The following is a 16,088-nucleotide window of genomic DNA, read 5'->3' on the forward strand; positions in this document are numbered from 1 at the left end:
CTAAGAGCCGAGCCAGACCCTTCTCCCTCTTAATTTGTAGCCTCACCCACCTCAAAGTTGACGTGCAGTGGGGAAATAGTTCTGACGGTGGGAATTTGACAAATCGTACCGGTGTGACTAAAACAAATCGTATTTGGCTCACAAAGGTAGAGCAGAGTCAGAGCAAACAGACACTTCCAGAGTGTGACCTCAGCCCACACACTGGCTCGGTGCCTGGCTGCTCGGAGGAGGACGGGCCGCACTCCTGTGCGAGGAGGGCTATCTGCAGAGTGAAGAACCGCCAGGCACCGGCCTCCCGCCCTCCCACGCGTCCGGGAAGGAGCCTCCCTCCACCAGGGGCAGGCACCGCAGGGCTCAGATACCACGGCTCTCCACAGACCTTGCCGCTTCAGAGGTACAGCAGGCAGGGGCCAGACACACCGTGCACCTGCCAGACGAGGTGGCCGAGAATCCGCGGAGCCCCATGGCTGCCTCAGGCCCGCGCGCGCTCCTGCTCCTCGTGGGTGCCCTCTGCGGGCTGCCCTCAGCTGCGCGCGCCGCCCTGCGTCAGCGCTACGTGGGCGCCGTGATGGTGGACTGGAGCTACCAGCCTCTGGAGGAGGACCATACCAGGTAAAGAGGGGCCCCTGGCCCTGCTCTGTGCCTCAGATACACCCCTGGGCAGTGCAGAGTAATGGTAGCGGCCGTTGGGGTCAGGGGGAGAGAAGAGACCAGAATTAGGCGCCATTGTGGGTCAGCTAACCTTTGTCAACAACTGGGGAGGACTGGAGGTCAGGCAGATAATATATAGCCTCTCCGTATCAAACACGAGATGGGCGAGGTAAATATGGACACAGGAACTCAGACACACGCTTTTTGTGCACACATACATTCAATTTGGGTGAGTTTAAAAGTGACCTGTGGAATACATTCCCTGATTTCAAGACTCAGGCCGATGACATTTATGCTAGTCGATGGAGCCTAGTTTTGAAGGAAATCCTCCAGTGGGACACTTAAGATCCACAAACCCTTCTTCCATTAGTAGATGAGAATCACTTCTGGAAATTAAGAAGCGAGACAAGATTGTCACAAACTAACATAAACATATTTGTTAATCAACCCCCATGGCTTTATTACAAAAATCATGGCTATGGGTGTAGGTAAGGGATTGGTTGTGGCCCGCATACATACATCTGGAAACATGCTCAACTTCACGAGTGTGTGGGTATTCATAACCGTATTTGGGCCCTAGCCTGAAGATGTGTGCTAGAACTAGACCAACGCAGAGAAGAACGCCTGTATTCAGTGTTTCACTAAGGCACATACATTTAACTTTGAATTTCTCCAAGTTAATGTATGGGCTGCAGACAGTGAAGCTCAGATTGAGAGAGAGGCTTTCACTACTTACTGTTTCCGAGTTGTGTTCCCTGCAGTTCATGCACTAATTCGGTTAAATTATGAGTTAAATGTATGCACTTTGGAAACTTCAAGAGGAAAAACAGACGAGGAGCGCCCATCACTGCACTGTTCCAGCACAGCTGTTCACGATCAAGCCTTGAAGATGTTTCCCACCCTGGAGATGCACGTAAATCTTCTGAAAGATGTAGATGTCCCTTCCTTGCCAGGTGGAAAGGGGAAGGAAGCATGAACTTATTACATGGGCAAAATGAATTCTCAACAGGAAAACGGGGCAGTGTCACCAACAGCCATGCTGCGTCGGCACAGAGATGAGTGCTTGTTTTGTTGAAATAGCAGAGCAAAGGGTTTGCATATTTAACTCGGAATTTCACCCAGTTGGCGCATGAGTTCCACATAGCACAGCTCGGATGGAGAGAGAGACAATTTATTACTGCGCGCTGTTTCCTAGCGGTGCATTCCGGAGGTCGAAAACACAGACAGAAAACGTCTGCCTTAATCGGGGGCACTTCAGACACTGCAAACGCAAAATAAAACGAGGCGCTATGTTCTGAACCAGTACAGGTGCTGGTGATACAATCCTAGGTATTTCTCTTGTGGAGAGAAAAAGAAAAATTATGACGTGAGTTAAAGCACCTTACTGCCAGGTTTAATCTAGTGAATTGTCTGATGTGTGACAATTATCAGGAAATTGCGTGGAGGGACAAGCGTAGATATGAAAATTTGTGACGTAAGCAGATTTCCACGCCATGCAAACGGGAATTTGTTTGCATCCCTCAAAATCCAAGTCTATCCACGGGTTTTTTGTGGTTTTATTTTATGTTTTCTTCTATATAAAGGCTAATACAACTGGTTAAAAAATCAAGCAACCACAGGGTGTAATTTATGATATACTCGTTCAGACTTTTTAATCGTTTATTTACAATTTCACACGTCTGAAGGTGTTCGTGACGCCTCGAAAACTTAAACGTAGTCACATTTTACAATAGCATTTCCAGTCAATGCAGTGAAAAAGCTTAAAACGGGGAGAGCTTGGATGTGTGGACTGTATTCGTTTAACGCCAGACTTTTGAGTTTAATATTACCCCCCAGATTTGCCTAGGCAGAATTGGTGCTGAACTCCAATGATACTTTTACGTTAAAGGATGTAACGATGAATATTTTTGTACATTTTCATTGGTCTGCATCCGTCGTTTTGTTTAGTTTTGAAGCGGACACAAGGATTGCTGTACCTTCTTGTGTACGGGCATAGAACCGTTATACACATTGAGGCAGTAGTGCTCTGTGAACACTGCGCTGTTGTGTGTAATGGTGTTGTGCAGGGTTACGCTCTCCATATGTTTAGACAGCCCGGTGTTTTTATTTACAACTCGGCGCCTTATTTGCGCCAGGACAGAGCGCACACTTCTGTATGTCCAGGAAGTGCTGCATCATTCTGGGCACTTAGGCAGAACAGCATATTTTCTTGTTTATATGAAGTACCTCGAAGGAATGCACTTTTCTGCATATTTAGGCAGCTCGATGACTTTAGATGCACTTATCTAGGAGTAGGAATGCACACATCGTTATACTTAAGAGGTACTGTGCCATTAGGTACACGTATGCAGCATTTACTCAAGGCGTACTACACTCTAAGTGCACTTCACCGGAGTGCACTTTTGTGTATATGTAGGTAGCACTAAAATATTAGGTGCGTTTATATAATTATGTGCACTAACCCTTTCGAAAGCTCTTCTGTATATTTGAGAAGTGCTGCTCTGTTAAGGGCTCTTTGGGGAGAGTGCGGTCTTCTGTGTATTTAGACAGCACTGCGCCGTTTTGTGTATTGCATTGGCAGGAGTGCGGTCTTCTGTATATTTTGACAGCTCTGCGCAATAGTGCAAAGGCAGTAGTGCAGTCTTCTATATATTTAAACAGTACATCACCATTATGTATAATGCATAGGCCGTAGTGCTGTCCTCTGTATATTTAGACCGCACTGCGACGTTATGTGTAGTAGGCAGTATAGGCAGTAGTGCAATCATCTGTCTATTTAGATAGCACTGCACCGTTATGTGTAGTGCATCGGCAGTAGTGGAGTCTTCTGTCTATTTAGATAGCACTGCACTGTTATGTGTAGTTCATAGGCACTGGTGCAGTTTTCTGTCTATTTAGACAGCACTGCACCATTATGTGTAGTGCATAGGCAGTAGTGCATAGGAAGTAGTGGAGTCTTCTGTCTTTTTAGATAGCACTGCACTGTTATGTGTAGTTCATAGGCAGTGGTGCAGTTTTCTGTCTATTTAGACAGCACTGCACCATTATGTGTAGTGCATAGGCAGTAGTGCATAGGAAGTAGTGGAGTCTTCTGTCTATTTAGATAGCACTGCACTGTTATGTGTAGTTCATAGGCACTGGTGCAGTTTTCTGTCTATTTAGACAGCACTGCACCATTATGTGTAGTGCATAGGCAGTAGTGCATAGGAAGTAGTGGAGTCTTCTGTCTATTTAGATAGCACTGCACTGTTATGTGTAGTTCATAGGCAGTGGTGCAGTTTTCTGTCTATTTAGACAGCACTGCACCATTATGTGTAGTGCATAGGCAGTAGTGCATAGGAAGTAGTGGAGTCTTCTGTCTATTTAGATAGCACTGCACTGTTATGTGTAGTTCATAGGCAGTGGTGCAGTTTTCTGTCTATTTAGACAGCACTGCACCATTATGTGTAGTGCATAGGCAGTAGTGCATATACAGTAGTGGAGTCTTCTGTATATTTAGATAGCACTGCACTGTTCTGTGAAGTGCATAGGCAGTAGTGCAGTTTTCTGTCTATTTAGACAGCACTGCACCATTATGCGTAGTGCATATACCGTATACTTAAGAAGTACAGCTCCGTTATCTGTAGTTTAGCAGAATACAGTATTCTCCACCTTTCAACAGCATTTTGCCCATATGTGCACTCTGCCAGAGTGCATCCTTCGGTATATTTATGCGCTATTGCCCCGTTATTTTCACTTGGACAAAGTGCATTCATCTACATATGTATGCACCACTGACACGTTATGTGCACTTTGCACCGTTAGATGCACTTTAGTAGAGTGCCTCCTTCTGTATATTATGCAACATTGCCTCATTATGTGCTCTTTGACAAAGTGCATCCTTCTGCATATTTATGCACCATTGCCCCGTTAGGTTCACTTTAGCAGAGTGCCTTCCTCTGTACATTTATGCACCATTGCCTCATTATGGGCACTTTGACAAAGTGCCTCCTTCTGCATATTTATGCACCTTTGCCCTGTTATGTGCACTTTGGCAGGGTGCCTCCTTCTGTATATTTATGCACCATTACCCCGTTATGTGCCCTTTGGCAGGGTGCCTCCTTCTGTATATTTATGCACCATTACCCCGTTATGTGCCCTTTGGCAGGGTGCCTCTTTCTGTATATTTATGCACCATTGCCCCATTATGTGCTTTTTGGAAGGGTGCCTCCTTCCATATATATTTGCACCATTGCCCTGTTACGTGCACTTTGACAGAGTGCCTTTGTCTGTTAATTTATGCACCATTGCCGCGTTATGTGCACTTTAGAAGGGTGCCTCCTTCCGTATATTTATGCACCATTGCCCTGTTAGGTTCACTTTAGCAGAATGCCTCCTTCTGTATATTTATGCACCATGCCGCGTTATGTGCACTTTGGCAGGGTGCCTCCTTCTGTATATTTATGCACCATTGCCCTGTTAAGTGCTCTTTGGAAGGGGACCTCCTTCCGTATATTTATGCACCATTGTCCTATTAGGTTCCCTTTAGTAGAATGCTTCCTTCTGTATATTTATGCACCATTACCCCGTTATGTGCACTTTGGCAGGGTGCCTCCTTCTGTATATTTATGCACCATTACCACGTTATGTGCACTTTGGCAGGGTGCCTCCTTCTGTATATTTATGCACCATTGCCCCGTTATGTGCTCTTTAGAAGGGTGCCTCCTTCCGTATATTTATGCACCATTGCCCTGTTAGGTTCACTTTAGCAGAATGCCTCCTTCTGTATATTTATGCACCATTGCCGCGTTATGTGCACTTTGGCAGGGTGCCTCCTTCTGTATATTTATACACCATTGCCCTGTTAGGTTCACTTTAGCAGAATGCCTCCTTGTGTATATTTATGCACCATTGCCCAGATGTGTACACTTTGGTAGGATGCTTCCTTCTGTATAGTTAGTTTGCATTGCCCCGTTGGGTTCACTTTAGCAGAGTGCCTCCTTCTGTATATTTATGCACCTTTGCCCCATTATGTGCAATTTGGCAGGGTGCCTCCTTCTGTATATGTATGCACCATTGCCCCGTTATGTGCACTTTGGCAGGATGCTTCCTTCTGTATAATTAGTTAGCATTGCACCGTGGGTTCACTTTAGCAGAGTGCCTCCTTCTGTATATTTATGCACCTTTGCCCCATTATGTGCAATTGGCAGGGAGCCTCCTTCTGTATATTTAGGTAGCATGGCCCCATTGGGTTAACTTTAGCAGAGTGCCTCTTTCTGTATATTTATGCATCATTTCCCCGTTCTGTGCACTTTGCCAGCGTGCCTCCTTCTGTATACTTATGCCCCACTCTCCCGTTAAGTGCATTTTATCAGAGAATGCAGTTCTATATATGAAGAAATACCCCGCTGCTAGCTGTACACATTCAAGAATGCACTCCTGACCACGGTCAGCTAATGATCGTGGACAGTACAGCGGGAGTACCATTTTAGGTGGCAAGGTCAATCCCCTTTGTTCATAAGTAACATTCTGAACAGTACAGCAGTCCCTATCAGCTAGTGCTCTTGAACAGTGCATTTTAAGTATAGATTTGGTGCTGAGTGTTGCTACTTCTAATCATTTGTGAATCTTTGTTGTTTTCCTGAATTGTGCGATTTCTATTGCTCGCTTCTAGTTATGCTTTGTGTATTTATATAGCTATATCATTATTTGGCCTTTTCAAAGACTTTTCCCCTTTTATAAGATAACTGCTTATCTTTATTATACGGATTACATTCTATCTAGTGTCAACCTTCAACCCTCCTGTTTTTGAGCTAGACCTTGGCTGCTGCACAAAGCTTCTCCAAAGAGGGGGGAGACTTAAGAGGGTAACTTTATGGAGCAGACTAAGAACATAGGGCCATATTTATCAAGGGTTTGCCTAACCCTTGTGCCACGCAAGGGGGCTCAAAGGTGACACAAAACCTAAGCGTGATTTGTCAAGCCACGCAAGGTCACCTTGCGTGGCCCTGCATGGCTTGATAAATCTCGAATAATGCAAGGCAGAGCAGATCGCTGCCTTGCGTTACTTTGCACCCAGGAAAGCGTTCCATGGGTGGAGCATGGGCGTTCCCATAGATCTTGATGCATTCCCACAATTACCAGCAGTGGTAGATCTGGGAATGCTTCAATCATATCAGGAGGGAGGAGGAAGTTGTGATCCTTTCAACTTCCTATATTTTCAATATCATAAATCAGGTAGGGAAGGATCACTTTTCCTGCATAACCAGGGTATGCAGGTTCGGTATCTGCGTGTCCCAAATAAAAAACCCTCTTGCACGTGTTGAGTGGATCGGATAAGCGGTATATCTTGATTCTCCGCTGATCAAACACGTGTATGCATAATCACAGGGTTAGTTGATATGCATCCTCCACCTGGAGGTTCGTACCCACGGTTAAAAACAGTAGTGATCAGTGATAAGGATGGTGCAGAGTTAAAATACCCGGACAGCCAGATATTCAATTTTATTCGGTCTGGATTCGGGTAGGAATTCTTCAGAGTAGTGCGCCTGATGAAAAATTAGGATTCCTACGCACTTAACAGTGGAAGGTTTAAAATGGTCGACATGTTTCTGCCCTATGTTGCCTTGTCAGGTCGTGGGGCGTTCTTTAGGACCAGGATGAAAAAAGTGAGCAGAGACAGTGAGTGTCTCTTAGTGAATGTGTTTGTTATAATCAAAAAAAATTCTAATTATAATCAAAAGGTGAAAATTGAAAAGTGAAAATAAAGCGACGTATTAGTCCTTTATATCATTGAAGTCTTATTTTAACTGTAGGAAAAATATGAAAAGCGTATCTGTATAGGGGTAGGGGTTTGTGAAAAAACACACAATGCAGTTAAATACCGCAACATAAAAAGTTCATATCGTTTCTTTTTTATGCAACTGGAAAATGGCAATACTTTATAAAAACACACACACCATGGCAGTTAGCGCTCTCTCATTTCCGTTCAGCTTTTTCATAATAATATGAGGCAATGGTCATGTTGCCAAATATTTCCTTCTCATTTATTTCAAATAGTGTGACAAAGGTGTTTAGCGTGATTGACCCAGTACTCTCATGGCAAGCATTCTCACATTGACGTTCTGATGGACTATAACAATTATTTATGCGACGCGCTGTGCTTTTATACATCTGTGATCCTGTTTTGAGATCACGCGTGCTCTATTTAGAAAAATGTGGTGTTATCCAGTGACGCTGCTTAACACATACCTCTCGTGAGATTGTATCACACATCAGCGGGCAGTCAGGGGGGCAAGGGTGCCTACTGTAGGGATAGACACGTATTAATTAGAAAGGAGAAATGATACTTTACAGTTTCGTAGCTGCCGGGAGTCTCCGCTCTCAATACCTGCGGCTACGTCCTTTCAGCTCGACTTGTGCTGACACTTCCTCACTGCGCCCGGATGTGCTCTCGTGCTTCCGAGGGTTAGTTAAAGAGGAATGAGGTGTTTTTAGTGGAAAGACTCACACGGTTGGTCGCGAGTCTTTCTTCTTTTGATTCTCAAAATTAATAAAGTAATTTAAAAGTATTTAGGAATTCTCGGGCTATTTGGTCAATTTGTTATGGTGTACAACAAAGTCCCCGTTGGATGGATGTGCATCTGTACTCGTATCTCTATACTCAATAGAAGGGTGTGTGGGGGGGAGGAGGGGCCACGATTCTATGATAATAATGGTATTGAGTCGCAGTGAAGCAAATTTGTTTCTTTGTTGAGGAAAGCTCAAGGCTCCATGATTAACATGTAACGGTGTCATTGAGCTTATCAAAGCCTCTTGGAGAAGTAATTCTTATTACTTAATTCCATTGTGAATGTTATACATGTCTGGATTTTTAATTGTAATCCTTAAATATGTAACTCTGTTGTTCTTGGGAACCATAGGATGGATATTTTCATGGTTGTCGAGAAGGGAGAGGGAAAAAAGAGGGGGGATTCGTAGACAGTGATCCTATGTTTTATTAGGATAGTCTTCTCCTATCTGAATGTGGGATTATTTATTGAGGCTCAGCCAGGGGATGTTATCATTCAGTCCCGCTGAGTCTGTCTTCAGTGTATATATCCATCTCTGCTCCTTCTCAAAAAGGATGTTTTCAGCGTTGTGATCCTTTGTGTGAAGTGTCTCCAAGACAATCCATTTCAGTTCTGCTGTTGTATGTCGTGCCTCTAGATAGTGGTTGGACATTTTGGTGGTGATTTTCTTGCACTTTACATTGCTGCAATGCTCACAGATTCTTTGCTTGATTTTTCTGCAGGTCATGCCAATATAATGCATGTTACATGGACATGTTATCATGAAAATTGCGTGGCTGGTGTTACAATTGGTGTGGTTCTTTATAGTCCATTTCAAATTGGGTAGGAGTTGTATTTCTTTTACACTTTTTGTTAGGCAGCATACTGAACAGGAACCGCAAGGGAAATGTCCCGTCACTGATGGATTGCGCCATAAACCAAGGGGCTCTTTTTGTTTTGTGGACGGTGGTCTAGTATGGATCAACATGTCTCTCAGGTTGCGTGTTCTTTTATTAGCGAACCTGGGTTTTGGCCATGTCAACGTGGCTGAAGTAAGGATCTTCTAATTCTTGTTTATTATTTTCTTGATGTTGTCAGTCACGGGGCTGTAGGTGGTGCCACATGTCATCAAGTCCTCTTGAGGGGCTCTTTCTACTGTCTCGAGGAGATTACTTCTATTTTGGTTCCTGGCTCTTTTCTTACATTTATTGATCACTTTCCTCGGGTAATCTCGTTCCTTGAGTTTCTTGCACAGGTCATTTGCCTGGGTTTTGTACTCTTCTGTCTTGCTACAGTTTCTGCGTAGTCTTAAAAATTGACTGTAAGTGAGATTCTCCCTTAGGGGGCGTGGATGGAAACTATTAAAAGACAGTAAACAGTTTTTTGCAGTTGGTTTAAAAAATGTCTTGGTTTGTAGGGTGTTACCATCCACATAGACAGTGATGTCTAAAAAGTCAAGACTCTGTTTATCTGCAATGTCGGTAAATTTGAGCCATTCGCCTCTGGTGTTTATCCATGAGTGGAAGTTTTTGAGACTTTCCATGTCTCCTTCCCATATGAGAATGATGTCGTCTATATATCGCCTCCAGAATAGTATTTTCTGTCGATAGGGATTGTTTGCATTGTTGACGTATGTCTCCTCAAAGGTACTAACGTAGAGCCCTGCCACACTGGGGGCAAATGTGCTGCCCATCGATCCTAACAGAAAATCAAGAAAAGATCCTGAGCAAAGGCCTGGGCTATGTCCCAACACCAAACCTTGTTATCTTTAAAACAAAATGCGAACTTGCTGAATTTTGTAGAAAATTGAAATTAAAAGCATTTTCTAGACATCAAGATATGCCAACCCCAGATGGAGACACCACTCTGAGGAACAAGTCCAAATTGTGTCCACTGAATTCTCAAGTACCCATAGAGATCCTAACATTTGAACAAGCCATTATGAAAGAGGTAGATGCATTGAGTCAGAACACCAAAAAACCCTTCCAGAATGTGACCAGAGCAGAACAACAAGCTCTAAATGAATTGAGGAATGATGGTCAGATTATCATCAAACCGGCTGACAAGGGCGGGGGTATAGTCCTTTTGACAAAAGAAGGCTATGACAAACAGTGTATGGACCTCCTCTCTGACCAAAAATTCTATCAAATCATTACTGTGGACCCAACACCAAGACTACAGAGGACGGTTGCCCTTATGGTAGAAGAAGCAGAAACCCACAGTTGGATTTCAAAAAAGGAGGCAGAATATCTGGAGATAAAAACGCCCAGAATTCCGTACTTCTATTCTTTATCAAAGACCCATAAAGCACGGACACCCCTTCCCGGACGACCAATCGTCTCCGGAATTGGATCGGTCCCAGAACCACTTTCGGAATTTGCGGATCAGTATTTAAAACCTTTGACACGGAAGACACCAACCTACTTAAAAGACACGAGGGATCTCCTAAATCTCCTACAACAGGTAGTCTATTCACAGGAAACCATGGTTCTGGTAGGGCTAGATGTTGAAAGTCTTTACACTAGCCTACCACAACAGAAAACCATGGACACTTTGGAAACAATAATCTTCAACACAGACTGGCCCCATAAGACACCAAGACAATTCGTACTTGAGTGCTGTAGGCTTGCACTTACGGAAAACTATTTCCAATACAATGAGACTCTATACCTACAGTGCCATGGAACATCGATGGGCAGCACATTTGCCCCCAGTGTGGCAGGGCTCTACGTTAGTACCTTTGAGGAGACATACGTCAACAATGCAAACAATCCCTATCGACAGAAAATACTATTCTGGAGGCGATATATAGACGACATCATTCTCATATGGGAAGGAGACATGGAAAGTCTCAGAAACTTCCACTCATGGATAAACACCAGAGACGAATGGCTCAAATTTACCTACATTGCAGATAAACAGAGTCTTGACTTTTAAGTCATCACTGTCTATATGGATGGTATGCCGCTCATTGCTATCACCCCCAGTAGAAGATCAAGAGACTGTAAAGGCTTGGGAGACTTTCATAGTCAACATCAACAAAAGATACCAAATCAATTACAGAGCCCACAAAACAACAAGAAATGGAGGGGGACAGTGGTATACGCCAAAAATACGGGCAATAAAAATGTAAATGTAAATGTAAATGTAGTATACTTGTAAAGCGCACAGCTGCCCCAGCAACGGGGCGTCCCGGCGCTGTATAACTCTGGGGAACCCGTCCTGGCTTTCCCTGTGGGATGGTCCCTGCTGGGAGTCCCCATGGTGGAGCCAGGCATCCCCGGAATTGGTGGGGCCGTTGTGGAGATTAGGCAAGCTAATGCCCAGAGTTGCCGAGTGTGATCCCTGATTAGAGTAAGCACCGAAGCGAGAAAAACACATCCTAACACTCACCTAGGGTCATTTCGAACAAAGGACCTCCAACTGTCACAACAAACCCTCACAACAATAGAAAATGTAACCCTTTGGATGCGTTGGACGGCCCCCGGCCGTCCAACGTCAATCGTGGCGTGTGTTTCGGTCGGACAGGAGCCACCCAATTTGCGCACGTGTGAAATTTTCGCACACTGCAGGAAAATTTTGCCTGCATCTAAAGGGTTAAAAAAGGGGCTAAAATGCGAAATCAAGGTGGCTAAGCAAATATTTAAGGAAAACCTTAAGACCACCATGCTCCATGCTAGCAAACTGAGAAATAAACAGTTTTGGGCAAAAATAAATCTCCTGCTTAACGGCAACATCGGCAGTTTAACTCAGGCATGACAGACCAAACTTGGAGAGCCCACATAGACACAACATATAACACCACACTGGACATGAGCACAGACAGCATAATTGATATTCCAACAAAGCACAATCCGACTCTCAGTTTGAAAACGAAATCAGAAGCCGGGAGCCCCGGCACGCAAAAATGTCCAGCCCCTACCTTCAATGTGCCATTAGTGGAAGCCTCAGGTATGCATCTAAAAAAGCAATCCAAAATCAAACTTCAAATTACAAGCAGAGAAACCCAAAAATAAAGTGGTGAACTAGCTATTCTGGAGTAAAGAGAAGAAATAGCCCAGATAACCCCAAAGCAGGTTCTGACCATAATAAATCTCTTGAGATCGGACGGGGCTCACGTGCCAAATAGCCTACCGAACACTCTGTTCAGGCAAGATCCCACATTTTGGTCCTGTTTTTTATCCCCCTCGTTTAACAACAGCTTAAGGACCGGGATCATTACTGAATCCTGGAGGGGTAGCATCCTTCAAACGATTTACAAATCAGGGACACGTTCAAACCCTAACAAATACAGGCTAATAGCCCTAATAGACTTTGAGGCTAAGATCTATGCATCCAACCTACTGGTTGATCTAGAGACCTGGGTCTGTAGTAAAAACATGATCCCAAAAACACAGACAGGATTCCGGGCTGGCATGGGCACCCTAACAACTATATCAGCATTAACCCTTTTACTTAAGAAAGCAATTGATAATTCTAACATACTCTACACATGCTTTCTAGATCCTGAAGCAGCTTTTGATAAAGTTCCAAGAGCCGAACTATGGGCCAAAATGAAAGCTTGGGCTGCCCCCTCCCAACCTATTGGGAGCAATCATCAACTTATACTCGCATACCTGGGTCAAAATAAAACAAGCATTAGAAATGCAATCGGGCTCGGATTTATTTGAGTTTGAGCTAATGGCATTGTAAATGGTAATGTATTTTTGCTACGTGTTATGGAGTGTGTTAACGTGGTGGTGGTGGTAGTGGTAGTACTGGTGGTGGTGGTACTGGTAGTACTGGCGGTGGTGTTAGTACTGTTGGTGGTGGTAGTGGTAGTACTGGTGGCTGTAGTAGTGGTAGTACTGGTGGCTGTAGTAGTGGTAGTACTGGTGCTGGTAGTACTGGTAGTACTGATAGTGGTAGTACTGGTGATGGTGGTGGTACTTGTAGTGGTAGTACTGGTGGTAGTGGTACTGGTACTGGTAGTGGTAGTACTGGTGGTGGTGGTACTGGTAGTACTGGTGGTGGTACTGGTAGTGGTAGTAGTGGTAGTACTGGAGGTGGTGGTACTGGTAATGGTAGTACTGTTGGTGGTAGTACTGGTGGTGGTAGTACTGGTAGTGGTAGTACTGGTGGTGGTGGTGGTACTGGTAGCGGGAGTACTGGTGGTGGTGGTACTGGTAGCAGTAGCATTGGTGGTGGTGGTACTGCTGCCCGTAATACTGGTAGTGGTAGTACTGGTGGTGGTGGTACTGGTAGTACTGGTGGTGGTAGTGGTACTGGTTGTGGTAGTACTGCTACTGGTAGTACTGGTGGTGGTGGTAGTACTGTTGGTGGTGGTAGTGGTAGTACTGGTGGCTGTAGTAGTGGTAGTACTGGTGGCTGTAGTAGTGGTAGTACTGGTGGTGGTAGTACTGGTAGTACTGATGGTGGTAGTACTGGTAGTACTGGTGGTGGTGGTGGTACTGGTAGTGGTAGTACTGGTGGTGGTGGTACTGGTTGTACTGGTAGTGGCGGTACTGGTAGTACTGGTGGTGGTGGTACTGGTAGTGGTAGTAGTGGTAGTACTGGAGGTGGTGATACTGGTAGTGGTAGTACTGTTGGTGGTAGTACTGCTGGTGGTAGTACTGGTAGTGGTGGTACTGGTGGTGGTGGTACTGGTAGCGGGAGTACTGGCGGTGCTGGTACTGGTAGCAGTAGCATTGGTGGTAGTGGTACTGCTGCCCGTAATACTTCTACCAATCTGCACTCTGCACTACCAATCTGCACTCTGCACTACCAATCTGCACTCTGCACTACCACTCTGCACTCTGCACTACCACTCTGCACTACCACTCTGCACTCTGCACTACCACTCTGCACTCTGCACTACCACTCTGCACTACCACTCTGCACTACCACTCTGCACTCTGCACTACCAATCTGCACTCTGCACTACCAATCTGCACTCTGCACTACCAATCTGCACTCTGCACTACCACTCTGCACTCTGCACTACCACTCTGCACTACCACTCTGCACTCTGCACTACCACTCTGCACTACCACTCTGCACTACCACTCTGCACTACCAATCTGCACTCTGCACTACCAATCTGCACTCTGCACTACCAATCTGCACTCTGCACTACCAATCTGCACTCTGCACTACCAATCTGCACTCTGCACTACCACTCTGCAATCTGCACTACCACTCTGCACTACCACTCTGCACTACCACTCTGCACTCTGCACTACCACTCTGCACTACCACTCTGCACTCTGCACTACCACTCTGCACTCTGCACTACCAATCTGCACTCTGCACTACCAATCTGCACTCTGCACTACCAATCTGCACTCTGCACTACCAATCTGCACTCTGCACTACCAATCTGCACTCTGCAGTACCACTCGCACTCTCAATCTGCATTCTCACTCTGCACTCTGCACTACCACTCTGCACAACCACTCTGCACTCTGCACTACCACTCTGCACTCTGCACTACCACTCTGCACTCTGCACTACCACTCTGCACTCTGCACTACCAATCTGCACTCTGCACTACCAAACTGCACTCTGAACTACCACTCGCACTCTCAATCTGCACTCTCACTCTGCACTCTGCACTACCACTCTGCACTACCACTCTGCACTCTGCACTACCACTCTGCACTACCACTCTGCACTACCACTCTGCACTCTGCACTACCAATCTGCACTCTGCACTACCAATCTGCACTCTGCACTACCAATCTGCACTCTGCACTACCACTCTGCACTCTGCACTACCACTCTGCACTACCACTCTGCACTCTGCACTACCACTCTGCACTACCACTCTGCACTCTGCACTACCACTCTGCACTACCACTCTGCACTACCACTCTGCACTCTGCACTACCAATCTGCACTCTGCACTACCAAGCTGCACTCTGCACTACCAATCTGCACTCTGCACTACCAATCTGCACTCTGCACTACCACTCTGCACTCTGCACTACCACTCTGCACTACCACTCTGCACTACCACTCTGCACTCTGCACTACCACTCTGCACTACCACTCTGCACTCTGCACTACCACTCTGCACTCTGCACTACCACTCTGCACTCTGCACTACCACTCTGCACTCTGCACTACCAATCTGCACTCTGCACTACCAATCTGCACTCTGCACTACCAATCTGCACTCTGCAGTACCACTCGCACTCTCAATCTGCATTCTCACTCTGCACTCTGCACTCTGCACTACCACTCTGCACAACCACTCTGCACTCTGCACTACCACTCTGCACTCTGCACTACCACTCTGCACTACCACTCTGCACTCTGCACTACCAATCTGCACTCTGCACTACCAAACTGCACTCTGAACTACCACTCGCACTCTCAATCTGCACTCTCACTCTGCACTCTGCACTACCACTCTGCACTACCACTCTGCACTACCACTCTGCACTACCACTCTGCACTACCACTCTGCACTACCACTCTGCACTACCACTCTGCACTCTGCACTACCAATCTGCACTCTGCACTACCAATCTGCACTCTGCACTACCAATCTGCACTCTGCACTCTCAATCTGTTCTCTGCACTACCGCTCTGCACTACCACTCTTCACTCTGCACTACCACTCTGCACTACCACTCTGCACTCTGCACTCTGCACTACCACTCTGCACAACCACTCTGCACTCTGCACTACCACTCTGCACTCTGCACTACCACTCTGCACTACCACTCTGCACTCTGCACTACCAATCTGCACTCTGCACTACCAAACTGCACTCTGAACTACCACTCGCACTCTCAATCTGCACTCTCACTCTGCACTCTGCACTACCACTCTGCACTACCACTCTGCACTCTGCACTACCACTCTGCACTACCACTCTGCACTACCACTCTGCACTACCACTCTGCACTCTGCACTACCAAT

General features: G+C 45.7%; 1 protein-coding gene across 1 annotated transcript in view; it reads left to right on the forward strand.

Annotated features, from left to right (window-relative positions):
* Window positions 1-356: 356 nt before the first annotated feature.
* The window catches only part of F5 (coagulation factor V), a 711,267-nt gene continuing 695,535 nt past the window's right edge, over window positions 357-16,088 (forward strand). The window contains exon 1 of the mRNA XM_078658317.1: window positions 357-612. Coding sequence (XP_078514443.1) covers window positions 464-612 — 149 coding nt within the window. The 5' untranslated portion in view covers window positions 357-463. The remainder of the gene's footprint in view (window positions 613-16,088) is intronic.

The sequence above is a fragment of the Lissotriton helveticus genome, chromosome 8 (assembly GCF_964261635.1).
Source record: "Lissotriton helveticus chromosome 8, aLisHel1.1, whole genome shotgun sequence".
In the NCBI taxonomy this organism is placed as follows: Eukaryota; Metazoa; Chordata; class Amphibia; order Caudata; family Salamandridae; genus Lissotriton; species Lissotriton helveticus.